Source organism: Thermothelomyces thermophilus, chromosome 5 (genome assembly GCF_000226095.1).
Source record: "Thermothelomyces thermophilus ATCC 42464 chromosome 5, complete sequence".
Classification (NCBI taxonomy): Eukaryota; Fungi; Ascomycota; class Sordariomycetes; order Sordariales; family Chaetomiaceae; genus Thermothelomyces; species Thermothelomyces thermophilus.
This window is the reverse complement of record NC_016476.1, coordinates 1436012-1463443: the sequence shown is the minus strand read 5'-3', so window position 1 is coordinate 1463443 and position 27432 is coordinate 1436012. Positions and strand designations below refer to the sequence as shown.

The following is a 27432-nucleotide window of genomic DNA, read 5'->3' as shown; positions in this document are numbered from 1 at the left end:
ATTTATCAGGGTAAATTGGATCCGGTCATTCCCAGGAGGTCTTGCTATGGCCGTTGGCTCATGACCGTCACCGCTATTCTTGCGGCAGGTTTGCTTTTGCTCTCTGGGCTGGCTGGAAACAACCCAAACTCCCGACTGGCCACCTTGATGGCGTGGTGGGCGGCAGCGCTGCCCGGGTGGAAGAATCGGGCGCTGTAATTTCTACCAACGCTCTCGCCGGACGCATGACGAAGGGGTGGTGGATATAGGTAGATGACGTGACCAAATGGCTATTACGAGTAAGACGACGAAGGTAGAGAGATTTTGACTGCGCTCCCGTCTGTCAAGGAGATAAATACATGATTAGGAGGTATTCATGGTATGGTGTATTAATTTATTACCTGCTACAGAAATCACAACAGGGAGATATTGAACCCTAACACACACCCAAGGTCTCCTCGAGAGCGGGTGACCGATTTCCCCGGTCTAATTAGGTAATAAATTAATACTGGTAGATGTCCATGCCTAGACCGCCAGGGATCATGTCAAGGGACTGGTCCCAGTTGAACACCAGCCCGGCCCCAAACATGTCGGTACCGGCGGGCAGCTGAAACTGAAAACTGCTGCCCAGATCCAGCGGCGCCTCCTCGGCTTGCGTGGCGGGCCCCTGCTGCCCCGAGCCGGCCGCCGCGTCCGCATGCGCCGTGGTGGCGGTGTCATGATTATTAGCCGACATCGTCGGAGGGCGCAGGGGCGGCGGCGGGTCTTGGTCTTTGTCCGAGGCAGCTAATAATTAATTGAATAATCACGTTAATTAGGTCTGTGGTCGATTCCAAACTCTCGGGGGATTTTCCCAGGTTCTTGGTTTGTTCTTGCTCGTAGGTGACCGGAAGGGGGGGAAGAAAAGAAGCGGCAGGGGAGGTTGGGGAAAGGGTCTCACCTGAAGACCGCGACATGACGTCGGCGTGGACTTTCTGAAGCAGCCTCAGAGACCGCTGTGCAGAGATGCTGAACGAGGTCAGGTGCGCCAGGATGCCCTGGCACAGCATCCACGACCTCTCGAGGCGCTGCCTGTCGACCGACGCCAGCAGCGGGGGCGAGAGGTACCCCACGATGACGGCCAGGCCGGCCGTGAAGGCATCTGCGCGTCCGCGGTTAGCAATCGACTCAGAATAAAGAAAGAAAGAAAGAAAACGGGAAGGCGGGTTCTTACACAGCCCGTCCCACCACCACCCGCCCGTGGTGTTGGTCAGGTAGGTGCTGTGGACCAGCTCGATGAGGTCCATGGCGGCTCCCAGGCAGATCCTGGCGCAACCGGCCGCAAAAGACGTGAAGAGCTCCTGGCCGGCCGTCGCGGGGACTGCAGCACCTTGCCGTGCCGGTGAGCTCGGCTCCGTGCCCGTGCCCGTGCCCGTGCCCGGACTCGGCTCCGTGTTGTTGGCGCAGAGCTGCGTCAGGATCGGGCGGTGGAGCATGAGGCGGAGGTAGAGGAAGCTAGGTACATTGAGAAGGGTTTTTTTTAGCCAGGTTATTCAAGGCAACGTGCGGGTGTGTGCGGGTGTGCGTTCCAGTGGGGAGAATGGGTGAGAATGAAGGAGGGGGCGGAGGAGGCGGAGGAGGCGGAGAGAGAGAGAGGAAGGGGCTGAATTACCTCCCCCGGAGAACGGTCCTCTGGGCAGTAATGACGAGCTGGCGGTCTTTGTCCAGGCCGCTGATGTCGCACGGTGAGGTCCAGGACATGATGGGGGGCAGCTCTCTCTCGTATCGGGAGAGCTTGGCGTCCAGATCCGAGATGGCGTCCATGCCGCGCGATTTCTGGTCAAACCACCACGGCGGGCCGCTCCCCGTTCCGCCGGCGGAGGGTTGGTAGACGTTGGAGAGGATCTCGCCGAGGATGCGGCATTGTCGGATGTGCTCCACGTAGAAACACATCTTGGAGGGGACGCCGTCGTCTTGTGGACCGGCTCGGTGTTGCCGGGGGGTCTCGAGTGTAGCCTCTCCGAACTCGACGGTACTAGGAAGCGGCAGGTCCGGCAGATGGGCCGTCATCGTCGGCCGCCCGTAAGTCATGCTGACGATCCTGCAAATTGGTGTGATAATTAACGGGCGAGCGTGCCAAGGTTAGAAAACAAAGCACAGGCGGAGGGGGGAGAGAGGGCGGAGGGGAGAGAGAGAGAGAGAGAGAGAGAGAGAGAGACTGGGAATAAGAGGTAATTACTCCTTCTTTCTTCTTTCTTCTTTACTTACATGTCCAAGATGACACAGCCATGCCAGGTCCGCCTTCGGATCTCCGTCTCGAGCGGCGGCCGCGACGTCCTGTCCGTGTCCGTGTGCAGGCCGAGCCCCTGAGCGACGCGGCATGCGAGGCCGACCGCGTTCCAACACCGGCTCGGGAACGGCGTGCTCTGGAGGAACAGGGCCATGAGGAGGAGCGACTGGACGACGCCGACGTTGTGCATGTCGATGAAGTCCAGGCCCACGAACGCCTTGCCCCGGTTGAAGAAGGTCTCGATGGCCGAGGCCTTGTCCCCGAGGCTGAGGTCGGAGAATTGGGCGCCGAGGGCGAACATGGTGTTGAGGGCGCAGTGGAAGACGATGGTCCCCGCGTCCGCCCCGGGGCTGCTCCCCAGCCCGAGGCCCGGGAGGGAGGGCTCCGCCGGCTGCTCGTGTGAGGGCCGCCAGAGGCTCTCGTATGCCCGCAGGAAGGTGGCCTTGTCGAAGAGGGGGTACAGCCAGTAGACCCGCTCCCAGAACCGGCTCAGCAGGTGATCGGCGAGGTGGCGCGGTGGCAGCGCGAACTTGTCCGCCTGGGCGAACTGGGCCCTCCCGCGGGGGCCGGTCCGCGCAAAGTTGACAGAGAAGGCGGGGACGTTGGCCGGGTTGGCCTCCTGGTGCCGCGGCCGTTGTGGCTTGACCGATGTGTAGGCCTCCTTCATGAAAGAGGCGGCCGAGGAGCTCCCGTAAAACTCGTTAGCCGCCTCAAACGCCTGCGACACGTCGTGCTCCGTGGCAACGGTGCCCATGGCGGTGACGCCGGCCGTCGACTCGGTGGCCTCCAGCCGTTCGTGGTCCGGGTTCGGCGACGTCACCGTGACCTGGAGTCGTAGGTTCGGCGGAGAGTCATGGTCCCGGAGGCCATGGGCCGGGCGCGGGACCGGGATGCTAGTTTCGCTCGGCCGCTTCCCGGGATGGAGCGGGGACGGAGACAGAGTCACCGGCGGCGGCCCGGACGCATCCTCGGCCTCCTCTGTGGAGTCCAGCGGCGGGATCGGGAGGCCGTGGGCTGTGCATGTCTTCTCAAGGCGGCGGATCCGGTCATGGAGGACCTTGATGTAGCTGTCGGGGAACAACGAGGAGGAAAGAAAGAAAGGGGGCCCGTGTCAGCGAGAAGAGCACCAAGTCAAGTTAAAATGGGGACGGAACGCTCACGCTTCGTTGCTTGCCGTCCGGGCATTCTCAAGGGTGTAGACACAGTGGTGGAGCGACAGTGACCGGCGCTGGCAGGTGGAGCAGATCGGTTTGGCCCCGTCGCACCTCGACTTGCGCTCCCGGCACGGCTCACACGCCAGAGGGATCTTTCTCCGTCGCCGCTGCTCGACGCGCTCGCTGCGTCGTTCTGAGGCCATAGTTCGGGATGACGCCGAAGTAGCAGCAGGAACTCGGGTTATACATATGAAATACGGGGTGTGCAGAGGAAAAAGGGGGGAGAGAATTGAGGTTAGGTCTGCAGCTCCGAACACGCCATCTCAGGGGTCTCAACAGCTGGAATTCCAACAAAACAATGTCCCTCACCCTCATGCCACCTTTGGTTCTGATGAAGGAGGGAGCATTGGCAAGACCGTCGGGGGGCGGAAACAACCCGAAAAATCGGATTTGTTCCGTAGCACCGAAGACAGGGATCATAGACTTAATTACCCGTTTGGGCTACAACAGGGGCACGGCTCCTCCCACAGGTCATTTGCTGAGCACCTATGTTTGCAATCTTCCATTTCTTGTCTTTGTAACCCCATCATCAAATGTTTTCCTGTTTTTCTCTCTGAGCTAAAATGCTGAATTTCATCAACAATCCCTTCACAACCATCATATATATATATACACCTCAGTTCCGTTTACCAGAATGTCAACAATGACGAATAATTATTAATGCTCGAATTTGGAGCCGCGCAATCTCCTGGGAAATCAGAGCAACCCCCCAATCTCTTTATAATACAGTTTCTTGATAGCACACGGTTGATCTATTATTATATCTCCTACGTACTTCAATATTGACCTCGTCACGACTTGCTGATCCACAAATACACCGTCTGCACGGCCCCGTCCCTCTTCTCGACCCAACCCATGTCCCTGACCGTCCGGGCCATCATGACCTCGTCGTCGCCCGTGCAGTGCTCCTTCCAACCCCACTTGCCCCCGCCCTGCGGGTACACCTCCCAGAACTGGTTCCTGGCCTTGTCCGGGTTGTCGGCCCCGAACCCGACCAGCAGCTCCGCCATGGTCACGTTGGCCGGCACCTTGGCCGCGTGGAAGGGCAGGTCGGCATACGTGCCGGCGACCAGCGTCCAGGGCGGGACGGGGCACTTGAGGACGATCACCTTGGCGTGCTCCGTCGGGAAGAAGTAGTTGAACAGCGGCTCGACCCCGGCCCCGCCCGTGCTGTTGATGTGGTTCGCCGCGGGGAAGTCCGGGTCGACCACCGGCGCCGGCCCCGGGAACCGCCCGGAACCCGCCAGCCCGGACACGTACTGGTACACCACCCCTTGTGCGTCCACCGCCACCGCCGCGCCGTAGCCCACCTGCTGCTGCTGCTGCGGGCCGCCCACCACCGCGGACGGCGTGTACGGCGGCGGCGGGTAGCAGGGGGGCCCGTAGAATATCACGGGCTGCGGCGGCGCCGGGCCGGACGGGTAGTAATAGGGCATGCCCATTCCGGCCATGGGCATGGGCATGGGCATGGGCATGCCGGGAGGCACCAGCATGCCCGGTACAGGCATTCCCGGCATTGCCATGGGATAGTACGGTGCTTGGACGGTGCGAAAGGTGCCCGGGGGCGGGGGGCCGAGGTCTGGTGGAGGAAGGGGGGCGCTGGTAATGCCCGCGAAGGGGGGAGGCGGACCGGGGTCGCGGCCGAAGGTGGGATTGTTACCGCTTCCTCCGAGAAGGCTCATTGCCAGGTTGGGTTCAACCTTTGATAAAGAACTTGAAAGCCAATCGGGGACTTGTTGCGGCGAGTAGAATGCGCCGTTGAGGGGCAAGGTAGGTAGGAGAATCTATATACACACAAAACGCAGTTCTATTCTCATAATAGCAGAAGAACGTCACCACATGACGCCACCACCATAATTAGCTTCTTTGTCACCCAGCGCACATCGTGATATAGAGCCCTTGCACGTGTAACCGGTGGGGTCTTTGTTGGTGCTGTTGACGAGCTGAGACGATGACTCCCCGCTGGAGAAAGCCAGTGTTCGAGAAGTGGCTGAGATGACCGTGAGCAGGTGTAGTCATGGCTCCGCTACTCGGGATGGATGTAAATTATCAGGGCAACCGGCAGGCTCGTAGAAGCAAGGGTACAATCATGGAAAACTGGAAGGAAAGGGGCTGTTTGAAGGACAACCTAGCGTCAATCTTCCGGATTCTACATATGTGCATCGTTTCAAATAGTGCCTGGATGGTCTTGGGTTTGTTGACCTGGTATTGAGGTTAATTCTTTCAAGCCAGCTTTTGGATGCCAGGCCCACGTTTGCGATGACTTGATTGATATTGTGGCAAGGAAGCAAAAGCAGGCGACTCATGCGAACAACTCCTCAAGTGATCGACCTCGTAATTATGTGTTGTCGTTGACCTAATCAAGGAAGAGACCATGACTATCCGTCCAGACTCGCCTATAATAAAGGGAGATCCTAACACAGGTAGTCATGACCACAGTACAAATATCTCAGAAATTTTGGGTTCATCTCAATTCAACAGGTCACGAGAATTCCACCTCTTGCATTCCGCGTCTTCGTCTCGAGAGACAGGCCATGATACATGCCACCGAGGTGGTCTGTGGGTACATATTACATCCAAGCGCGGCCGCACAGCTGGCCAACTCTCGTTGACTGTTGATTGTCTGTGGTGGCCATAAGAACTGTAATTAATTGGTGCCACGTCTCCAAAGAACCGCCAGATCTCTCACTAATACCTCAAGAAATAATTATCAGATCCAGTGAATGGTATTCATACATAATGTTATGACATAAATTACCCCAAAATTCCTATAACGCCCGCCGAACCGTGATCCTCCCCCCGCCTAATTAACTCCTTACCCTGGCACCAGGCGCTTGGTATGATCTTAGAAGTACAAGATTGAAATGAGAAGATGAAAAAACATGAAAGAAAATAAGAGAAAAAGTAAAAGAAAACACAGAAAAAAATATTAAAATAGATGTAAAACAAGACATAATAATTAACACAATAAAGATTAATAAAATAGTCGCTCAATTCCAGCCGCCGCCCCACCATGTCGCCGCCGGCTTGACCACTTTGCCCTCGCGCTTGACACCCTCCTTCCGGTTGTCCTTCTCGTCGACCAGGCTGCGGAAGTAGACCTCGGTCTGGACGGTGGCGCTGTAGGCCTCGGCCGTCCAGTCCCAGGCGTTCTTGCGGGCCGGGTCGGCGCCGGCGGCGAGGAGGGTGCGCAGGATGGTGACGTTGCCGGTGCTGCTGGCGTAGTGCAGGGCCGTGTTGCCGTCGACGTCGGCCCGGGCGAGCGCGGCGGCGGCGCCCCCGGGGGCGTAGGTCAGCAGGATCTGCAGGGCCGTGTCGTCCCCGGACAGGCTGGCCTCCATGATGGCGTCGCGGCCCCGCACGTCCTGGCGCAGGATCGAGCCCGGGTCGTGCTTGCAGAGGAAGAAGACCACGTCCGTGTGCTTGCCCGCGGCCGCCAGCATCAGCGCCGTCTGGTGGTCGTCGTTGAGGGCGGGCCCTTCGGCCTCGTGGCCGAGCTCGACCAGGAGCTCGCAGATGGCTAGGTGGCCGAGCGACGCGGCCAGGTGCAGGTTCGAGTTGGCGTTGCCCGCCGGCGAGTGGTCCGGGTTGTGGAGGAGGTGGGGGTGCGACTTGAGGATGCGCCGCACGAGCATCGCGTCGTTGGCGTGGATGGCCCGGCGGATGCGGATGGCCGGATCGATCCTGGCGTAATTAACATTCAAAGCGTCAATTTTTGGTGAAAAGAGAAGATCGGCATGATGGGTCTACTTTTTTTTTTTTACACGTACATGGTATTGGCGATGCGATGTTGCAGTGATCTCGGGACGCCGGAATGCTTTGAGATGAGATCGAGTGAACGTGCGAGCGAAGTGATCAAAACGATCTTGATCACTCACTCCGTATGTGTCAGCGCATTACGCGGGGGGGTTTGCGTGATGAAAAATTCAGGCTCAGGCAAGCTCCTGGTTGTTTTCTTGTGTGCGTGCAGATGATCTCTCATCCTCGCTGAATGAGAACCCTCCAATCCATTACCATGGACACGGTTGCGTCACGCTCGCATGGAGGGGCGGGGCAGCTGAGCGCCCCGCAGCCCGCGTATATTGTGTGCAGCGGAGAGAGTACTCCGTACGCGTACTGGGTTCTGTGCATGTATGTACATATGTATGTAGGGCAGATTCGCTAATTGCAAACTCCAGCCTGCAAAGTCACCTGCATCATCGCCGGGAATGTTGCACCAAATAAAACAACCCGAGTTCAAGGGGTATTTTGCAAAAAGTGCAAGAAGAAAAAGAAAACCTCGCTAACCATAGTCCTCCACAGACATACATACCCGTCAGCGAACCAGAAAAGAATATGCATGAGATGCAAACCCATCGACCCAATTTCAGGACCGCTCAATTCCAGTCTTCTCCAGGTATCGTGTCCGCAACCACCCTTCAACCGACGTATGACAGCAATAACAACCCTCTATAAAGATTAAACCCAACAACCGCCATTGTCAATCAGCCATGGAAACTGTGTAAAACCCCACTGAGACAAGTCGTGCCATGCTGACGCGCAGACTGCCCTCCACTACACACGACGAGTGTCGGGTGTGCGTGCGACGGATCTCAAGCGCCGAGGCATCGGCATTGCATTCTCGAACATTCCCCGTCGGGTTCTAATTATGCCGGAACCACCGATCGGATCGATGCGCCACGTCACTCCCCTCCTCCTTACACCTTGACACCACACTGAGGGCAGTACGGCGAGGTGGTGCCGGAGCCGCACTGGGCGCAATACCGCACCGCGTCCTTTTGCTGCGGAGCCGGGGGCGCGCCGGCGCTCTGGTAGGGCGGGGCGTTCTGGTAGGGGGCGCCGCTCTGGTACAGCGGAGCGGGCGGGGCAGGGGCGGCGGTGGGCACGGGCCCGGCGTAGTTCAAGGGCTGGTAGCTGTACGAGACGGACGTCGGCACGCGGGTGCTGCGCTTGACGCACCACACGATGAGCAGGATCCATGCGGTCAGCTTGAGGAGACCGCCGATGACGAAGCAGGCGACGGCGCCCCAGAGCATGCCCGTATTGTGGTCGCACGAGTAGTAATAGTCGTCGTACGAGCAGTCGGCGTTGGCGGTCCACGCGCCCACCAGCGCTCCGCCGATGATGATGAGGAGGATGGCGGCGATGAAGAAACCGAGGGGCCACCATTTCGAAAACCGGCTCTTTGGCTGCGGAACAGCCACGGCGGTAGCCGGTGGAGGGTACGGGTAGGTCATGTTCTGCGTATTCGACATTTCGTACGACATTTTGTTTGCTTCTTCTCTTCCCTTTCGTCGAGAGGAAGCGAGCGAAACAGAAAACGAGTGATCTGGTGGTGACGAAAAAAAAAAAAAAAAGGCCGGCAAAAAGAGGACGAAGACTCCGAAGAGACACGACCAAGATTAAGCAAGAGTCAGAAAAGCGAACTAAAGTGTTGAACAACGTAGTCCCGCTTTTTGTCGGGGACGATTTCTCTTAATACTCGTTCCAGTCATCCGCATCTCCGCGCCCTCCAACCCTCTCAACGCCTCACACGATCGCGCTTGTTCCCAACGTTCCAGCCTGGTCCTTGGATCTGCGTGAAACGCTGCCCCAATAACCTTAACCTATTTCTGTCTGGGGCTTGCAATGCGAGAAGCTGCTGCTGCTTACTCTGGCGGTCGGGTAGCATTCTCCCGTGGCACCCACTCGCAGGGGGGGCAGATGGCCCTCTAATTGGCCTGCACAGCCAATCGGCAATCTTGGTTATACTGGATTGGGCATAGATGGACAGTAACCTTGCTCAGCCGCAGCTTCAACTTCACCGCAGTGCGAGCCCTTCTGCAAGACTGATCCCAGCAGTCGCTGGGCTGTGCATGCCATATGCACGGGAAGCAAATACTCATCTTCTTCACACAGGAGATTTAAAATCGCTAAGCAAACTCGGTCCCAAGATTTTTGTCCTTTTTAGGCATGCTTTTGGCCTAAGCACACGTGTACGGAGTACTGTGTGGACCAAAAAGAACGCAACGTGGACCGTGTGCTTGGGTCTACCATCTACGGAGTACGGATCCGTACATAGTAATGACAGGGGTGTTGTTCTTGTGGGCACAGCAGAGCAGCACCGTCTGAAACCGCCAATCCAAGCCAGAGGTAACCAATCATCACACAAAACTTTTTCCTACCCCCACTGCCTCTCGAGGCGACTGTGGCTGCGCGCAGACAGTCACACCATTTATTCCGCACTCCCTTGGTCACCGTGACAGCCATACACAGTAGTAAGGCGTTGCCGAGGCTGAACAACGAACGACAAAGTTCACACCTGGCGACTTCCCTCCTCTCTCTTCCCCGGAGACAGGAGACGGGATGCCTTTGATGTCTCAGCTTGATGTCTCCTGCAGTGCCATGTATTAGAGCAATAGAGGTTATCAACTTCCCGCAGGTACCACGGTCATCACGCCTGTCTCGTTCTCAAGCTGCAGACCGAAGATCTGGGGCTCGTCCACCTCAACTTGACACTTTCAATTGGTAGAAAAGATTGCCAGTTGCCCTGAGGAAATCCAAAAAAAAAAAAAAAAAAAGAAAATGTGGCAGGTTATTTCTTGATTTTGGATGGAAGCTCTAAGCGCAGCATTAAATAGGGTAGAATGAAGCGTGAAAAGAAGGCAATAATCTGGGCTGTGCGCTGCTGCCAGGGTTCAGACTCTTCAACCTTTCGCGCGTCCCTCACGTTTTGGATACAAAATATCTAACGCAAGTCGCCAGCTTCCCCAGCAATAAAGAAGTTAGTCCCTATAGGAGTTAAAAGCTTGAAATTTTTTTTTACGGGAGCTATGGCCGGAGATAAATTCGAATCCAGAACGAGGCCGTCGAAACAGCTGCTAACCGCGCCTGGGAGAAACTAATTATCCAAGAGAACAAGACGAGATGCCTCTCCTCAGACCACGGCACCGAGCTCTTTAGCAGGCTCATCCCCAAGGTATGAGACACTGACATGACCATTTGTTCTGCTTAATACTGACAAGCTCCAGTCCACGTTATCCACGATCCTGAGCATTCTGTCTCGTCAACTCCGACGACTCCTTCCGGCCCTCCGACCGCGAACTGATGCATCGGCTCCCCTTCACCCGGCATCTCTGCCTGCCCTTCTGGACACGTCATCGCCCGTTTCTGGAACCGAACGTGGCGACGGGGAATCAGAGAGCTCTCGGGCGGCAGCAGGTGTTCGAGCTGCAGATACGAGGGAGCTAGCGGGCGGCTCCCTCTGGGATAAGGCATAATTATGATGCTTTACGGCTTGAAAAGCCCGAACAGATTGCTGAGTATGAGAATCTCTTGTCCGAGGCCCTCGCTAAGGGTAAGTCTTGGACCCCCAAGTGGTTGCTCTATCTGAATGCTGACACAAGGCGATGCAGCCCAGACGCATACGCTGCAGCGAACAAGCGAGGAAGATGTCGGCAAGACCATAATTTACTTTCCTCGAGACCCTATTACGCGCTAAAAGCAGCTGGAAAGGATAGCCGAGCTTGGCCTAGAGCACATGAATCAACAACAGATCAGCACGACGCTGCTGGGGCATAAAATTGTCCTGCAAGACGTTGTAGCCAACATCGCCGGCATCGTGAAATGGGCCGAAGAGGTCGTCAGGTCTGCCGTCAGGGATCTCCCTTACGCATCCATCGTGATGGCCGGCGTCTCTCTTTTCCTTCCGCTTCAGAGGTCGTAATTAACGCATTGGTGGCGCTATCGAAGATCTTCACCAGCATCCTTGACGACCTCAAAGGCGACCCCTCACAGAGAAGCTACATCATCAACGACGCGCTTGACGAGTGTACCGGGGACCCCGACCGGCTTCTCGGGCTTATAGCAAAAAAAATCGTCAGAATGCCAAAATGTAAAGTGGCTGATATCCAGCCGCAACTGACCGAGGCCCCGAGTCTCCTACGGAGCATCTCGGACGGGGTTGCTTTGATGCTGGCCCTCGAGAAATCGGTCGAGGTGAGCGTTCCGCTACACCATCTAATTAACGAAGCCACACGCTAACGTTCTATTAGGGGATAGCAACAGGGGCGCCACTCCTCATCGACCGAGTCCGAGGTGCATGTCGATTTGTCCTCTAATTACTACAAGTGGGCAATCGAAAACGCCCCGCTGCAGACATAATATGCTTCGGCACTAGTATTCGGTCCCTCCGGTAGTATGATTAACAAGGACGCAATTCAGATGCGAAGAGCCTCGATGGATCTTCCAAAAACCGGTCATGCCGCGTAACTGGACTTGCCTACAAACGCTCGAGGGCCATACCCGCGCTGTCTACTCGATTGCCTGGTCGCACGATGCGACCAAGCTCGCATCGGCGGTTGACTTCGATACATTCGGCCCTTGGATCACACGTCAAGGAGAGGAGCGACTGAGGCTGCCACCCGAGTATCGGCCATCATCTGCAGCAATAATTATCTGGGACCTTGACAGCCATCGGCTGTGCTTCCGGCCGCATCTTGTTTCTTCGGTTCGCAGACAGCAGTCCTACCGCGTAGCTGCATTGTCTGTCTCATATTAATGCCTTGGTGTAAGACGCTTCTGACACTTGGTTCTCTTTCGAGCTCTCTTGCTTGTCCTAAGTGTCGAAAAGCAAAAGGGACGCCGCAATTGCCCGCCGCAATTGCCCGCCAGCAATTGCACCTTAAGTATGGGTATTCTGACACTAAGGAGTAATTATTACGTAGGATCAACCGGAAGACAAAGACACAGCTCGTCATAAACCGGTCATGATCCCGCACTGAAACAGAGCAGATACTTGGTTGATTAACTAATTATTATACGCGAGATTGTCTCGGCATATAATCGCATCACTCGGATTTAACGCCCTGACAAGGATTGCAGCCAAAACGTGGCGACAAGGACGAACAGAGACTTGGGAACTACTGCTAGACTACCATGCTTCCATCAAACACGAGAACTGCAGCATCTTCTTCTGTCCACGCATTCATCCTGCTGGGAAAAAAAAGCCCAGGCCCAGGCATATCCCGCACTCGGCCTTCGTTGCTAAACTTTTCACTTTGCCCTCTGTTTTACAGGCCGACAACAACGGCGCCAGCAACCGCCGCAGCGGCGGCCACCATGAACACAGCCAACCCGGTCTCCTTGGGCGCGCCGGCGGTGGGCAGGCCGGTCGTGCGGCCGGAGTCAGCCGTTCCGGTGGGTTGCTCCTCCTCCGAGCCTCCGTTGCCGTCGTCGTCGCCGCCGCCGCCGCCGCCGGCACCGCCGGTGGGCGAGACGTAGGGCTCGCTCGCGCCGCTCGTGAGCGAGGGCGAGACGGACGAGGTGGTGCTCGCCTCGGAAGCGCTGGTGGTGTGCGAGCCACCGCCGCCACTGGTGTGGCCGTGATCACCGTCGTTGCCGCCGCCGCCGTGGACGGCGTGGACGAGATCGAGGACGGCCTTAGTGCAGGACTCGGAGTCGGTGACGATGAGCATCTGGACCTGGGCGCCGACGACGCCGCCGCAGCGGTCGGCGATGCTGTGGGCGGCCGGGACGGCCTGGGCGATCCAGGCGCTCGAGTGTTCCTTCCAGGTCGACCAGGCGGAGCTGAGGGAGGCGGGCGGGGTGACGGTGGCGGTGAGGCTGGGGTCGCACTCGGTGGTGAGGGAGCTCTGGATGAGCTCGGTGGCGGTGAGCAGGTCGCCGTCGCGGTCGTTGCCGGCCAGGACGCCGCCGACGTGGAGGACGGACGAGGCCAGCCAGGAGGCCAGCGCCGTGTTGGTCTCGGGCGGCTGCGGCTGGCCGACCGACTGGGCGAACGAGTTGTACAGCTGCCAGCAGGTCGACGACTTGGCCACGTCGCCCGTGCTGATGGTGCTCAGCGCCCGCGTGACCTCCGAGATGTGGGAGCTCACGTCGCCGGGCACGTCGGAGACGTCCCCGCGCAGGCTCGAAAACTCATCGCTCACCAGGTCGGACAAGCCGTCGCGGTCGTCGAGCCGGAGAAAGCGAGCCGCCGCCGGATGCAGCACCGCCGGTGGCGTCACTGCCGGCGGCTGCGGCTGTGGCTGCTGCTGCCCCGGCTGGACGAGCGCGAGGGCCGCGCCCGTCAGGGCACCCAGCAGTGTTGTGATGGTGGCGATCCTGCTGCTGCTGTGCATGTCGAGGGTGTGGGTGTTGTGTGGTATTAGGCGTGTGGGTGGTTTGTCTGTCTAAAAGTCGGGTGCGTGACTGACTGACAGACTGACTGTCGAGAGAGGGTGTGTGAAAAAAAGGACGAGAAAAAGAGTGAGAGAAAGAGTGAGAGAAAGAGGGTGATGGGGAGTTGGGCGAGGCGCGAAGGAGGGCGCTTTACAGGGTCGGATGGACGTGTTTGCTCGTTGAATAACGCCTTACATATATATATATACGTATGTATGTACGTATATATTTCTATAGTGTAGCGGACACGTACATGTCTCTCCGTCATGTCTCTCCGTCGTACCGGGGTCTAGACGCGTCCTCTTGACATTACCCGCCCCATCCCGGGTGTTTCCTCGACATGGCTGACATGTAAACTTGGCAGGCGGGGGAGCCCTGTGGCTGCAGGACGCGTTGCCCTATACCTGTCAAACAGCCCAGCAATTGGCCAATCCCGGTCGTGAAACAACCAAAACCGGTTGCTGGCTCGTATAGTCAGACACAATGCCGAACACGGCCAATCACCCAATTGTCGGAGTGACGTTTCCCTCGAGGAGACTGTTTGATTAATCAACAACAAATATTACAATCGCGAAGACTTAATAATCCTCTGTATGATTCCATCGGTCCACTCTTAAACACTTTGCAGATCCCCAAACGCCCTGGCTCAGCTGGAGATAGGTCCGGAAATAACAAACAACTTATTTTAAGTCATAGCACGTAATTAATCCTCACCAAAATGGATCATGCGTCGATGCTGTAAATAATGGGCACAATAGTGTCTCGCTGACATCACTTTCCCACCGTTTTCTCCCGCCTTCCCGCGTTCCCTTCCTCTAGCCCTCTCTCTCTTGGGGTATCATTTCGCGTCCAGGTCAAGGGCCCCCACCTCCTCAGCATCGTGTCTTTTCTGACAGCGTTCCTGGTGACGGCGGGCCGGTCGATCTTGACGGCGCAAGGGTTGCCCTGGGCTCCCTGGACCTCCTGGACGGTGGGGCAGCCTGGGCTGGTGGCGTTCTCGACCAGCGTCAGGAACTCGGGGCACTCCGGGATGTCGCAACCTTGCGAAGGTAATCGGCGTCCTCCAGCCCGTGGAACCGAAGGTAGGCGTTCCATTTTGCTTGAAAGATCATAAGTCCGTTTGCGGAACTGTGACTATCGGTCTCCTTGGGCGGGACGCACGAATGGAGATGTCCGCCCTCGTCCGTCAACCGGAAGAGGTACCACTGGAACATATACTTGTTCTTGTCCTCGGAGCCCCGGGCCGGTTCGGTGTCGTTCGGCCTCAGCAAGAAGGAGCCCTCGTCAGGGAGGATTCCCGCGGGCGAATAGCCATCATTGAGCCGCTGGATGCCCCAAGAGAGCTCGAAGGTGGCGTTTGACCCCCGGATGGCCGTCATGTTCTGAACCGCAAAGATGATGGGGAATATCCGGGCTTCTCTGTACGTCTCGTTGCGGGGGAAGACGGCGTCAATCTTGATCTGCTGCCGTGCCGGTGCCTCCTTCTGCGCGCTGGCTGCGACCGCCAGCGCCGACGTTGTCCACAGCGAGAATCTCATGGTGGCAGCAATAATGAATTGAGAGATGAAAACGGCCAGCTTTGCTCGGGGTGAGAAGATAATAAGGTAAGGTATTGTCTCGATGGGGAAGGGTGCAACCGTCCGAAAACTGAGCAAAGATCGTCTCATTTTCATTCAGTCGCGATGCCAAGGAGTACCGGGTAGGCAGAGAGATTCAGGGGCATTTTCCGAGTTTTCGGAAGGATCCCACTACGGATTAATACTACGGAGTACCTCGTTAGCGTGCTAGAGCGAGTGGTTTGGGTCCTCCGTGCCGTGTGTTCCACGGTTACATTGGCCCTGTCTAGCGTATCTGTTAGCGTGCCGGTGTTTAACCTAATCTCGTAAAATCTTAGGCGGCAAGGCCAGCCGCATCGAGATTTGAGGCGCAGTGCCTCAACAACCACTATGGCGGTTTTTAGAACTGCAATGTGGGTACGAACATACATACATACTGTATGTACTGTATTGTACATCATTACATGCCTAATAAACAGACTACTTCACCTTATTTTTTGTTGTTATCGCTGTGTTGGGCTGTGTTGGGTGTTGGTCAAACGTAGGTAATATTCTGTCTGGAATTGGATTTCCTTCGAGGTAACTCGTGCAGTGCTTCGAGAAAGAAGTGACCCACGACAAAAAAAAACCTTGTCGACTCTTGTCGCTGGGCTTGAACGCCTGTTTTCAGGGAAAATAATTAGCTGAAGCGCCCCATGAAACCGTCCCATGAGGTTAGGAAGGCTGAATGAGAGGTGCCATCTTTGTCTTTTGCAGTTCGCTGACTCGCGCGCCTTCGGCTGGATCCGAGTCCCACCTACCAGGGCGACGCCCGCACCTTGCCTGAATCAGTAGAGGAACCCCTCTACGTCCGTACTAGGGAGTGCTTGCGGAGTGTTCCCGACACTAGTGTATGTGGGCATGTACTGTATGTAGTGTATGTATGTACTTACTCCGTACAGTATTACCGAGTACTTCGTAGTGCACTACGGCTTATCGCGATAGCGATCCGTTTTGTCCTCTACGCAGTAGTAATATTCCTTCGCACGAGGTTCCCGTCCACCACGAGCGGCGGATGAGCAAGGGTGGCAGCGGGTGCTCGATGACGTGGCGCGCTTCCGCGGGGGAAGGCCGGATGTGGCCGGGGCCGAGGAGGAGCGGAGCCTGCTCTCCCACCAGAACAAGATCGCGAGGCACAGCACACCACTAAGGGGTCCTCCTGTTCCCCTGCGACCTCCGCTTCGACGGCGGCTGCGTCACCGCCGTGCCTCTCGCCTGGGTGGACACCTTCGACGGCAGATACACGTACGACATTTGGGAGAGAGGGACCCCAACACAAGGCGGGAAGGCCAACCGACCCACGGGCTCTTGTCGCTCCTGGGCTTTGTCATGTGGGACGGGCCGCGGTTCGAGGCCTTGAGATCGGCGCCCTTTCTATGGCATGCCAAAACGGGCTGGGCACGCTAAGGATGAGCGGATGAGAGCACTTAAAAACAGAAAGCCAACTATGCAAGGATGGTGCTTACAACACCTATAATTAGTCAAACCGAGCATTGTCCTGGTGCCCTTGAACCTTACACAGTAGTAGATTGTTGCTTTACCTTGATGCTCGATCCGGTGCCAATGTATACTTGAGTTCGACTTGATATTCCTATATCACTCCTAATTACACATCAGAAACGGGATAGCCGAGAGCAGCTTAGGTAGGTAATTAGGTAGTGAGAGATGACAGGAGAGTTCAGCCACTCGTCAACATCCCATCCCGGAACACATGCAAAAAAATAAACATACAATACGATTACTTAATCTGGACAAACATGATCAGGCTGCATCCGTTGCCGCGACACGCGGGGGTGTTGTTGTTGCTGCTGACCACGCCACCACGAAAGATTGTATCATACCACCGAGGAAAAAAACACCGAGCCTACGCCGCCGCCTCGAGATGCCTGGCGCTCGGTAGTACCTCCTCCGTCTTGCTCTCCCCGCCCGCCGCAGCGGCATCATCATCATCATCCCCGTCGCCAGTATGCGGGAGAATCGTCACGGGGACTCCGAGCGTCCAGCTCCGGGGGAACTCCATGCCCCAGCGGGCCATGAGCGCCCGCAGATCGGCCTCGGTGCCGGGGACGACGTTGACGAAGACGCGGTCGCGGTCGATCGGCGGCTCCGAGTGCACCGCCCCTTCCTCCTCGCCCAGCCGGAAGAAGGCGATCTCGGCGCCGCCCGAGGCCGTCTGCGCGACCCGTGCCCCGGCCAGGCCCGCCCGGGCCTCCTCCCGGACCGCCTCGCCCCTCCGCCCGCACGCCGCGCACCGCACCACCGCGCACGCGTGCGGCCGCGCCGCCTCCGCCGCGAACAGCGTCCCCGGACCCTGCAGCGTCCCGCACAGCTTCCACCGGATCCGGGTACTACTACTACTGCTTCCACTGCTGCTGCTGTCGTCGCTGGTACTGCTGGCACCGCGAGGGGGTTCGAAAAAGTCGTCGTCGGTGTGCCAGCGCGCCGTGTCAAAGTCGTGCGTCGGCTTGGACGCGCGGAGGGTGAGCCAGTAGTGGTGGACGCCGTGGCGGCGCAGGAAGACGTGGGTCGCCCGCAGGAAGGGGACGAGCCGCGGGAGGAGCGGGGCCGAGCCCGGCGCGAGCGTGTGCGCCGACCAGGCGGCGAAGGTGGGCGGGAGCTTGGCTGCTGCTGTTGCTGCTGCTGCCGCCGCTGTCGCGTCGTCGTTGTTCTTGTTGTTCTTGTTGTTGTTGTTGTTGTCGTCGTCGTTCCCGAGCGTCAGCAGCGGGCCGCAGTAGGTCCATGTCGTTGACCGGGTGAGCACGATGGGCGGCGGGTTGATGGGGGCGCCAGGGACGGGGAAGAAGTGAAAGTCGCCGGGCGGGAGGGCCGCCATGTTGGTGGAAAAAAAAAAAAAAAAAAAAAAAAAAAAAAAAAAAAGAGGGGGGGGGAGGGGTTTAAACCACTGATTACTGCGTAATTAGGGTTCGTGATTGTGGAGGGGAGAGTCTTTCGCTGTCAAACGGCTGTCGCCCGTCTCTCTTTGACGAAGAGGTGTGCTTTGGTGTCAAAGCCTCAATCAAGGTAATTATTTGGTCTACTGCGTAGGAGAATAATTGAAAGAAGATGTAATTAGACAGGAGGTGACTAGGTACGGCGTAACTACAGCATGATAAGGTCCAGCGCAGTTAAAAAGTGTTAATCTGACAGGTTCGGTCTGGATCGTCTGACAACGCCCCTGGTTATAGGATCCGTAATCGGCCGATGGATGCATGTAGGTCGTGAATCTGACGAGAGTTCAGTGCCCTGGCCCTCTTCCGGAATTCTGCCTTGTTCGCGGTTAGCGCGCTTGCTAATTACCTTGCCAGCGGAAGCCTAATCCATTACTCGACAAGGTTGCGTGGTCAGGCTTAGGCGCCCTTGTAGCCTACCATCCTGGCCGTGGTTCCCTAACGGGGGCGGGTTCTCCGTTTTGGGTCCGATAGGTTAGCACTAATTAGTGAATAGGGGGTGACGCTAGTGTAGTCACACTAATTATAGATGATCGATTATACACTACACCCCAGACGGAGAGTTCCATGGAACAAGATGCTCCCATCACCTATCATCTACCTAATCCGTATATTTGGAACATTAATTACTTTATTACAAAGGCCTGGTTCTCACACTCTGATGATTCATAAACCCCTTTCACCTTACCAGTCCTGCTACATGTACATCAAACATCTCATCTACCCTCTACGAGATGGATCTGAGAGCTTTGCTTCTGCGACCTCCTCTCCCCCAACTCGACATCTTCCATCCCCTCGCTCCTCACACTGGAGATGCGCATGAACGGACTGGAGCTGCTGGGTGGACGCTCGGAACACGGGCTGACCGCCGCCACGGCTCGCCGCCGCCGCCGACGGCTGCGTCTGCCGCTGCCTCGCCAGGGCCCTGACGTGCGCGGCGGCCCGCACCCTCTCCAGGTTCTTATCCCTCCTGAGCACCTCCGTCTTCATGCCGCACGTCACCGTCCCCTCGCGGTCCCGGAGCCGGTTCACCTGGACGACCATCTCGCGCCCGAGCAGGTACGGCCCCGTTTTGACGGCGATCCAGGTCGCCGCCGTGTTCCACGCGAAGCTGGCCGCGCTGCGGGCGAGCAAGCACGGCGGCGCCGTTGGACAAGACGCCGCGCGAGAAGGCCAGCGCGAACGAGACGAGGATGACGCCGGCCGAGACGGGGAGCATGACGCGCAGCTCCGCCACCAGCGGCAGCCGCGCATCGGCGCTGAACTCGGTCGCGTTCATCCCAAAGACGGACGCGCAGAAGGACAGCAGCAGGAAGACGATGGCCACCACCGTGAACATCATGATCGATTGCCCCTGCTTGAGCGTCAGCTACGCCTGCTTGACCGCCTCGCGCGCCTCGATCACGCCGGCCTGATGCTGCTTGAGCGTCAGGAGGTCCTTGAGCTGCGGAAGGATGCCGTTAGCTTGGGCGTCATATGGCAATCTAAGTACGTAATTTGAGAGTATGCGGGAGGGGGGAGAGGGGAGGGGATGCGTACCGCTGAGGAGGTGTTTTGGGCGTTTTGCTGCAGGGCGCGGAGCTCGCCGATCCTCTCGTCGATGTCCTCGAGGAGGACGTCGGTTTTGTTCAGAGTGCGCTGGGCGCTCTGGCGTTGTTGTTCCTCGCGGATGCCACCCAGGTCCGGGTCCTGAGAGTGGTGAAGACCGCTGCGCTCGAGCGATGCGGCGCCGAGTGCCGCATCCCATCCCGGCGACGTCTGCGCGGCAAAGGGGCGATGGGCGCGGACAAGAGGCGTGACTGCCCGTCGAATGTGCTTGACAAAGCTCTCCACAACCGCCTGGTGCTGCTCCTTGATGCGGATCATGATGTGCAGCTCGTCCTGGGTGTCCTTGACCTCCTTGAGCAGCTCGCCCTCCGGGTTGATGTTGAGGAGATGGTTCTGTGTCGGGCCGTCAGACGACAGGTATCGCTGGCGCCGGTAGTCGCGAGAAGCAAGATGCGTGTAGATGAGAAGCTGGTTGAACGCGGCCGTCTGCTTGTAGGTCAGATCGCGGATAGCAGCGTTGAAGAGCTCGACAAGGTTGGGCTGATCCGTATCGGTTTTGGTTCTGTCAAAGAACACTCGAGAAGTCTCGTCTATAATCATCAGGGCGAGGTCGTAGGCGGACGAACTCTCGCCGCGGCGTGCATGTCGAAGCCGTGTGCCCAGGCTCTTGTAGATTGCCGAGGAATCTGGTCTGTTTCGGCCCCAGCGACGTGGGAAGCTGGTAATAATTGTTTCTGAACAGTGTCAGCACTTGGCCGACCATGTAATTAAAGGTGAAAAAAAAAAAAGAGAGAGAGAGAGAGAGAGAGAGAGATGTGCATACTCTCATCTAGGCACCAGAGCCAGAGCTGATCCACCATCAGGATTCGAGGCGTCTTGCGGATGTCTTCTTTGCACTGTGGACAAGCCTCCGGCCCGACGCACTGGTGTGGTTGGGTGGTCGTTCCTCGGTACACCGCTTGATCTCTGTCTCGAGCACCTGTACTCCTGAGAACCCCGTAATACGCCTGATCGAGGGTTCTTCTCGGGTGCAAGGGTGGCTCGGCGTGCAGATACCTCATCGTCAGCTGTTCTTCAACATGCGAATTCATCGCTTCCAGAAGCGCAGACGCGCACCGGAGGGCATGCCCGAGCGCCCTTCTCCTGTCGATATGCTGCCCAGGCGTGGAGGGCTGTGGCTGCGATTCCCAGGACGGTGCGACGGTAACATGGGTTTCGGTGCGAGCGAGCCGATTCTTGGCCCGGTCGACCACGTCCCTGATGGAACTCAGATTGTATTTGCGGGCTCCTTTGACAATCTTGGCAGATCGAGCGCGGCCCCTGTCGGTCTCCCAGTGAAGATATGGCATGAACAGCACCATGCTCTTTGGACTCTGATGTTCGCTGTCGAGAGGGTCATTTTGCGCAGGATGGTAACCCAAATAGGCTTCAAGGGGTTATTAGTATGTCTTCGGGCCGCTGCAGAATCATGCCGGGGACCTCTCGAGCCAAAATTCGGTTCCCCAGTTGCTGCATTCGATGCAAGAAGCCGAGGGGATGGGTACCTTATTAACGAAAGGCGAATGAGATGAGAACAGTTGGCGCTTACCAAATTCAGGAAGCCACATGAACAGCAGATACATACGTACTTTGTGCATAATTACCTGAACACCCAAGGCAACTAATATGCAAACAGACAAGAGGGGTATCCAAACGAAAAAATCTCCTTGCGTGGCACCAACTCAGATGACCAAGCCCTTGACCTGTTTGAAGTCCTTTACCCTGAAGTCCTTCCAAACAACCACCGACGCAACCGAGATAACCTGAATGACCGTCGATGCAATGATCATGATGCGCTGCGCGTCGCCGTACGCGTGTTGAATCGCCGTCCGCGTGGGCGAACCCATGGGGTACGACAGTTGCTTCTCGAGTGAGCCGACAATGGTTGTCAAGCTGCCCTGTGACTCGGGCGGAAGGTGCTGGGCCAACTTCTTTGGAAAGACGCCGTTCCAAATAGCTCCCGCAACAGTCGAGCCGATGGCGCCGCCGACGCTCGCGAACATGGCCTCGACGGCGAGCACGACGGTAATGTACTGGTGCGTGGTGGCTGCCATGACGGCCATCTGCTCGCAGATGACGAGTGTCCCTCCCGCCACGGCGATGAAGATCTGACACATGACAATGTAGCCAATGTTGACATCCGGTTGGCGAAAGTAGGCCATCAAACCGACCCCGAGGATCGTAACGGGCAAGCCGAAGTAGACGGCCAACCATTTGAAACGGCCGGTGACGCGAACCAAAACGCCAGCCACCAGGGACCAGAAGCAGCTTCCGATACTGTAAACGTTGAGGATGTAGGACGACTTTGTCATGTCGAGGCCGTTTACCACCTGGAGGAATGACGAAAAGTAGCTGTCCCAGATGTAGAACGACACAAACAGCACTCCGGCAAGGGTGCAGGCGCCCAGAACGGTGCGGTCCATGAGCAGCTCGTAAGGGATAAATGTCTTGGGAGCGAGAAATTTCTCGTACAAGGCGAAGGCGATCAGCATCAGGCCGCCAACGATGAAGAAGGCGATCAGCATGGGCGACCTCCATTCTTCAGCCTGTCGGGTATAGAGGTTGAACGGCAGCAGAAGCAGGGCCATGCCGGCCGTGATCAGGATGAGGCCAACCAGGTCGAACTCAATGGCATAGTGCCTGAGCGACTGCAATAACGTACGGTCGCTCTTCCGGTCCGGGATGAGGCCCATCTTTCTGGCCTTTCGGTAGTTGATGTAGAACAAGGCGAGAAGTGGTGAGCATATCGCGGGCGTGATGATGGCGAAGGCACCGAAGCCCCAACGGAAGCCAGGCCCGTTGTAAAAAGCATCCGCTAACGGTCCGCCGATCCACACGGTTATGATGTAGGGCGAAGATACAAAGGCGAACATCAAGGCTCGGTTCTTGAGTGCCGAGGTGTCGGCGATGAAGATGGAAATCGTGTAAGTGATGCCGTTGTATCCAACCCAGTAGAACACCTGGCCGGCCGCATACGTCTCGACAGAATTGCAGCCGGCCATCATGATCAGGCCGATTGTCAGGCAAACCATCATGGTGACAAAGCCTTGGGGGCGACCCCAGACGTCCAGGATCTTGGCGAGTGGCAGTTTGAAGAGACCGCCGATTAGACTGGAGAAGATGGATGTGGCGGCCGTCAGAGAGTGGCTGCTAAACGAGCTCGTCACGTACGGCGTCAGGGTCGTCGACATGCCCTGCTGCATGGCGTCTACGAAGGCAATGCACCAGATGCTAGATAGCGGCGACATCAGTGGCGGGAACGGCGCGACCGTGGCTGCAAAAAAACTTACCAGACGTATGCGAGGATGAGGTGGGATTTTGTCCAAACCTTGGCAAGCGCCTCGACGCCCTGGACGCCGGCTTGGGCACCCAGCGAAATCTCGTCCGAGTCACGGTCGACATTGTGTGCAAGGGGGGGAACGTCGTTGGCCATGCTTGCTTCTCTATCGGTAGCGACTTTCTGAGGAGAAACTTCCTGTTGTGCTACGGGCGCCTCTGCGCGCCGCAGCCAAGAAAGGAAATCGCTTCTCTTCATTCTTTGTGTGGGGAGTCTAGTTCGAGATCTGCGGGAAAGACGCGAGAATCAGACGCGTGGATCAGAAAGCAGGCGTTGGTTGAGTAAATTGTAAGCCACGAAACCGAAAAGAAGGAGTGAGGAGGGAGGATTGGCCAGGGTGTTGGAGAACGTTCCTTTTATCAGATCGTTTCTAGCAGGGTCGGCGTCTGCTTGTTGCAGTCGAATGGAATAAAAGTGGGCTTAATAGGTTCTTGGCCTCAGGGAGCCGTCACTCCCCTAGTTTTGTTCCAATTGAACCTTACAAGGTAGAACAAAACGCTCTCATGTTATTAGGTAACTCCTCCGATGTATGTACATGCACAATGATGCGGCATTCGCCGCACGACGCAGGATACATCGTGCCATTCCCTCGGAGCTGCTGCTCACACAAAGAAAATAACATGAAAGAATGAACTGGGATATCCCAAGGTTCCCAGGGTCTCCGGACCCCATCTATATCTGGCTATGTGACCAAACGGGCAAGAGGTCGGTAAATGCCTGCTTCATGCTGCTTTCCCTGGTTGTGGTGGTGCACCTGTAGGTGGGGGAACAGGCCCACACAGAAAACTTATCAATCAGGAGATCAGATAATCGTGCTTGGCATGAATCCTTCGCCGTTACTACCCCCACATTTAACCGAGTTATCGTGCGATACCGGGAAGCTGACCGAGTCGAGAACTCCGAGGGGGGGCTCGCAGCAAGAATTGAATTCTGAAGGCTTCTCCTCTTGCCTTTTTTTTGTTGGGGCAGTATCCGCTACACTGAACACAGCATGCGAGCGTCTTCATAATCTCCTAACAAAGCAGCGTACTTCTGGGGTTTGCAAGTGTAATTAATTAGTGGAAATGGTCGCGAAAACGTTTTCAGTCGCCGGGGGTTGTTTGTTCGGGCCGTTGCCCTTGTCTGGTTCCTGTAAAAAAAAAAAGCGGGGAGGAAGATTTCGCCTCGATCCTTCGGATTAGCGCCGGTCGCTTCTGCCAACAATGGATGTTCCGAGACCAAGAGGATCTCGCCGAACGGCGGTAGCATTCAGTGTTCAACCAACCAAGCTAAGTCAACTTAGGCCCATATCCCGGCATTGCCTCTCCAACTCGGTCGTATCCGTCAACCTCGCCGGAGCTCCATTCCCAAATTCAACCACCCTACCACCATCTAATTACTTGCCCCTTCGCATCCCATCCCTCCACCGTCATCCCCCTCCCCGCCGTCGCCACAAAGCTGACCCCCGCGTCCTGCATCGCATACGGTGTCACATACTCCAGTTCGGTCGACTCGCCCCGAACGAGTGAATGCGTACCAAACACCATCGGCTGCTCCGCCCCGTGGTGCGCGCCCATCCAGCCCTTGGGGCTGATGTTGCTGAAGTTCCCCGCGTACACGTAACTGTACACGGGCACCTCTCCGCCGTGCGCAGCGATGCGCGCCCGCGCCGCCCTGTAGGCCGGACAGAAGAAGAAGGCACATTTGAGGTCATTGTCAGACTCTCCAAATAGGAGCTCTAACCACAGACGCATAAACACATGCAGGCCGAACCTCTGGGCTCCATCTGATTCAAGTCAGCGACATAGGACAGACAGAAGCTACCACTGGTAGAGGCATCGCGATTCTCATACGGCGGGGACCAGCTAAAGAGACCACATCAGGAATCATGCTTCAGTTCTGTGTTATTTCTAATGTTCCCTGCATACAGTCGTAGCATATAATAATAGGTGAAGCACAATCAATATGGCTCAGCGGCTGTCATGGCCCGATCTCCTTACTCATACCTGTCGCTATCCGCGTAACCATGAGCCAGCCTTAAAACCCATCCGTCACCCTCCGCCTCACCTTTTGCGTTGATCCCTCCCCACAACATCACCCCGTGTCCGTCTAAGCATGCATCTGCAGCAAAAAGCCCCCTTGGCCCGGGATGTACCTTCCCACCCGCTGCTATCTGTTCCGTAGGGACAATCTCTGCCTCTGCCCATCGAAACTCCCCAGACTCAAAACGGGGCAGCTTCTCCCGGATCTTGTCTTTGACAGCGGCGGCACTGCGTGTCTGAGCGGGCAGCTGCAGCGTCCAGATATCCGAATAGTACTCTTTCTCCCCTTTACGACCCCCCTCATCAGAGCACCCAAACAGGTAAACCAGGTACACTCTCCCGTGCCCGGTTCTCAGCGGCACCAATGCCCCGCCTGCCCTTGGCTGCGGCCCTGGAGCGAGTGGATTTGCCGGGAACCGAACGCTCTGCCACGCCAACGCGCCGGGCTTCTCCCGCTCCGTCGGCGACTCCCTCATGTCCAGGAAGTGCACCATTCCGCCCAACTTGGCGTCTCCGGGAGCGATATCTCCTTCGCCACTCGAGATAATATAGATCTTCCCCGCCGCGTACGCCGCCGCCAGCGGCCGGGCCGTCAATCGCGGCAACGTCGTCCACGCGGCCGCATGGAGGTCATACATCCACGCCTCCCTCTCCGACCCTCCTCCATCACCGCCACCATCATCCCTTGTCTTGCCTCCCACCATCACCAAGAACCCCTGGTCCTCGTCCGCAAACATCCAGTGCCCCCAGCGCCCCGGGGCCATCTCCACCCCCAGCTGCGATGGGCCCCTCAGCTTGGCCCAGCTCAGGCCCTCGCAGTCCCACTGCCAGATGCAGTTGCCCTCCTCCACGGGCCTCCCGTCCGCGCCGCGGCCGCCCTGGACGAGCAGGTACCGCCCGCCGCGCGCGCACGCGGCGTGTCCCGCCCGGGGCTGCGGCACTAGCGTCTCGCCCGTCGAGGCGTCCTGCAGCGTGTAGGGCGGGTAGCACGTATACGCGGCTCCCGCGTCCGGCTCTCCGCCCTCCTCTCCCTCCTCCTGCTCCTTGCCGCCGCCGCCGCCGCCGCCTCCCCGGCCGGAGAGAGAGGAGGCGCTGGCGGGGTCCGTGGCGACCGTGGGCGCGGCTGGGAGGGTGATGGTGTGGATTCCTGGCGGGCAGAGCGCGCCGGAGGCGTCCTGGCCGCCAAATATGAAGGCCTTGTTGCGGATGACGGTGAGGGTGTGCTGGGAGCGGGCGAGTGCCGGGTGGCTGATGGGGTATTGGCCGTGGTTATTAATTAGCTCTCGAGTTTGAGAGGATTGGGGGAAGTAGGGGAGCGTACGGCGAGCCTTTGGGGGCTGGATTTGGCAGGTGAGTGAGGCAGATCTTGAGGGGGAGGGTGGGCGCTGCGATCGCAATCGCTGCCGCTGCTTCAACGCCTGTTGCGGCGACTTGTTCGGCAACGATTGCCGCTGCTGCTACTTTGGCCATTGTTTTTGGAGTCGATGCTTGGTTGATGCCTGATCCTGGGAGAGCTACAAAAGAAGTGGGAAAGTTGAATTGCGATTTCAAAGCCCAGAGTGTTAACGTAAATTGTAAAGGATCTGAGGGTCGTCGCTTAAACCTAAAGGTAGGTTGCTTGGTACGGAGTAGAAGGGCGTTGTAGCAGAGAGACGATGACGTAGTTGTGTAATTATCCCAACTGGGTTCTAGCTTCAACAACTGCCACTCTTCTGAGACTCTGAGAGCCATCATCAGACGATTGGCATTGTGCTTGGGATAACCCGAACCTTTGCGTAGCGTCCAGTTCCCGCCGTCGCCCCGCCTCCCAACCATACGGGTATTCTTACTCATCGCTTTCCCCCAGCCCGCGGGGCCCAGCGTAGCAACGATCACCTTGATTGCTAGCTGACGCGGTACACACTCTTGTGCGAAAGTCCGTCCCCTGTTTCCTGTTGAGTTCCTGCATCGCTTCTCCGGCGCTAAGCTTTACGGCACAGGCAACCACGATTCTCAGCCCCAGTCGCCCCAGCCGCCTTGGGTCAAACTGGGCAATCGCGGTCGACCAGCACACCAAGTCTGGGCTCGCCAAGCACAGCTTCGATCCTCTCTGTGTAATCGCTCGTCCCATCGTGACCTAGGAAGAAACAACAAATCTGGGCGAGCATCATGAAGATTCCCAAAACGGTATCTGCAACCCGGCGAGGGTGGAAATCTTATGTCGACTGCTCATCTCAGACCAGCCATTTAACATCGAGCGAAGACACTCCTCGATAGACCTCTTGATATCCTTCAACAGAATCGCTCAAATCAGGTGCTCCGCGAATCGTGATAGCTCCAAG

General features: G+C 57.3%; 13 protein-coding genes across 13 annotated transcripts; 2 read left to right on the top strand and 11 right to left on the bottom strand.

Moving 5' to 3' along the window:
* Positions 1–8: 8 nt before the first annotated feature.
* MYCTH_2308290 (uncharacterized protein) lies at positions 9–3813 on the bottom strand. The gene is made up of 6 exons (XM_003664967.1): positions 3409–3813; positions 2227–3315; positions 1631–2050; positions 1193–1473; positions 920–1120; positions 9–765 (listed from the first exon to the last, which is right to left on the bottom strand). The coding sequence occupies exons 1-6, from the start codon at positions 3603–3605 to the stop codon at positions 482–484; spliced, it is 2472 nt and encodes an 823-aa protein (XP_003665015.1). The 5' UTR covers positions 3606–3813; the 3' UTR covers positions 9–481.
* Positions 3814–4253: 440 nt separating this feature from the next.
* MYCTH_2067913 (uncharacterized protein) lies at positions 4254–4898 on the bottom strand (the record flags this gene model as incomplete). Its single annotated transcript, XM_003664966.1, has 1 exon — positions 4254–4898. The coding sequence occupies one exon, from the start codon at positions 4896–4898 to the stop codon at positions 4254–4256; it is 645 nt and encodes a 214-aa protein (XP_003665014.1).
* A 1526-nt stretch (positions 4899–6424) lies between these two features.
* Positions 6425–7730, bottom strand: MYCTH_2308288 (uncharacterized protein). The gene is made up of 3 exons (XM_003664965.1): positions 7341–7730; positions 7233–7271; positions 6425–7146 (listed from the first exon to the last, which is right to left on the bottom strand). Coding segments are annotated over exons 2-3 (696 nt in total). The 5' UTR covers positions 7235–7271; positions 7341–7730; the 3' UTR covers positions 6425–6452.
* MYCTH_2308287 (uncharacterized protein) lies at positions 7727–8907 on the bottom strand. Its single transcript, XM_003664964.1, has one exon. The coding sequence runs from the start codon at positions 8727–8729 to the stop codon at positions 8160–8162; it is 570 nt and encodes a 189-aa protein (XP_003665012.1). The 5' UTR covers positions 8730–8907; the 3' UTR covers positions 7727–8159.
* A 1936-nt stretch (positions 8908–10843) lies between these two features.
* Positions 10844–11357, top strand: MYCTH_2308286 (uncharacterized protein). The gene has a single exon (XM_003664963.1). It carries the CDS (start codon positions 10982–10984, stop codon positions 11165–11167), a length of 186 nt encoding a protein of 61 aa, XP_003665011.1. The 5' UTR covers positions 10844–10981; the 3' UTR covers positions 11168–11357.
* A 324-nt stretch (positions 11358–11681) lies between these two features.
* On the top strand, positions 11682–12356 carry MYCTH_2308285 (uncharacterized protein). The gene has a single exon (XM_003664962.1). The coding sequence runs from the start codon at positions 11702–11704 to the stop codon at positions 11999–12001; it is 300 nt and encodes a 99-aa protein (XP_003665010.1). The 5' UTR covers positions 11682–11701; the 3' UTR covers positions 12002–12356.
* MYCTH_2308284 (uncharacterized protein) lies at positions 12357–13840 on the bottom strand. The gene has a single exon (XM_003664961.1). It carries the CDS (start codon positions 13581–13583, stop codon positions 12513–12515), a length of 1071 nt encoding a protein of 356 aa, XP_003665009.1. The 5' UTR covers positions 13584–13840; the 3' UTR covers positions 12357–12512.
* A 1-nt stretch (position 13841) lies between these two features.
* On the bottom strand, positions 13842–15432 carry MYCTH_2308283 (uncharacterized protein). Its single transcript, XM_003664960.1, has one exon. It carries the CDS (start codon positions 15159–15161, stop codon positions 14631–14633), a length of 531 nt encoding a protein of 176 aa, XP_003665008.1. The 5' UTR covers positions 15162–15432; the 3' UTR covers positions 13842–14630.
* Positions 15433–16724: 1292 nt separating this feature from the next.
* Positions 16725–18073, bottom strand: MYCTH_2308282 (uncharacterized protein). The gene has a single exon (XM_003664959.1). It carries the CDS (start codon positions 18049–18051, stop codon positions 17083–17085), a length of 969 nt encoding a protein of 322 aa, XP_003665007.1. The 5' UTR covers positions 18052–18073; the 3' UTR covers positions 16725–17082.
* A 676-nt stretch (positions 18074–18749) lies between these two features.
* Positions 18750–19507, bottom strand: MYCTH_2308281 (uncharacterized protein; the record flags this gene model as incomplete). Its single annotated transcript, XM_003664958.1, has 1 exon — positions 18750–19507. A coding segment is annotated over one exon (380 nt), but the record flags the coding sequence as incomplete, so codon positions are not given.
* Positions 19508–19535: 28 nt separating this feature from the next.
* Positions 19536–21075, bottom strand: MYCTH_2128843 (uncharacterized protein; the record flags this gene model as incomplete). The annotated part of the gene is made up of 3 exons (XM_003664957.1): positions 19536–19610; positions 19706–20448; positions 20538–21075. 3 exons carry the CDS (start codon positions 21073–21075, stop codon positions 19536–19538), a joined length of 1356 nt encoding a protein of 451 aa, XP_003665005.1.
* Positions 21076–21255: 180 nt separating this feature from the next.
* On the bottom strand, positions 21256–23544 carry MYCTH_2308280 (uncharacterized protein). The gene is made up of 2 exons (XM_003664956.1): positions 23044–23544; positions 21256–22984 (listed from the first exon to the last, which is right to left on the bottom strand). Exons 1-2 carry the CDS (start codon positions 23184–23186, stop codon positions 21436–21438), a joined length of 1692 nt encoding a protein of 563 aa, XP_003665004.1. The 5' UTR covers positions 23187–23544; the 3' UTR covers positions 21256–21435.
* Positions 23545–25065: 1521 nt separating this feature from the next.
* Positions 25066–26515, bottom strand: MYCTH_2030078 (uncharacterized protein; the record flags this gene model as incomplete). The annotated part of the gene is made up of 3 exons (XM_003664955.2): positions 25066–26151; positions 26224–26359; positions 26433–26515. Coding segments are annotated over 3 exons (1305 nt in total), but the record flags the coding sequence as incomplete, so codon positions are not given.
* Positions 26516–27432: the final 917 nt, after the last annotated feature.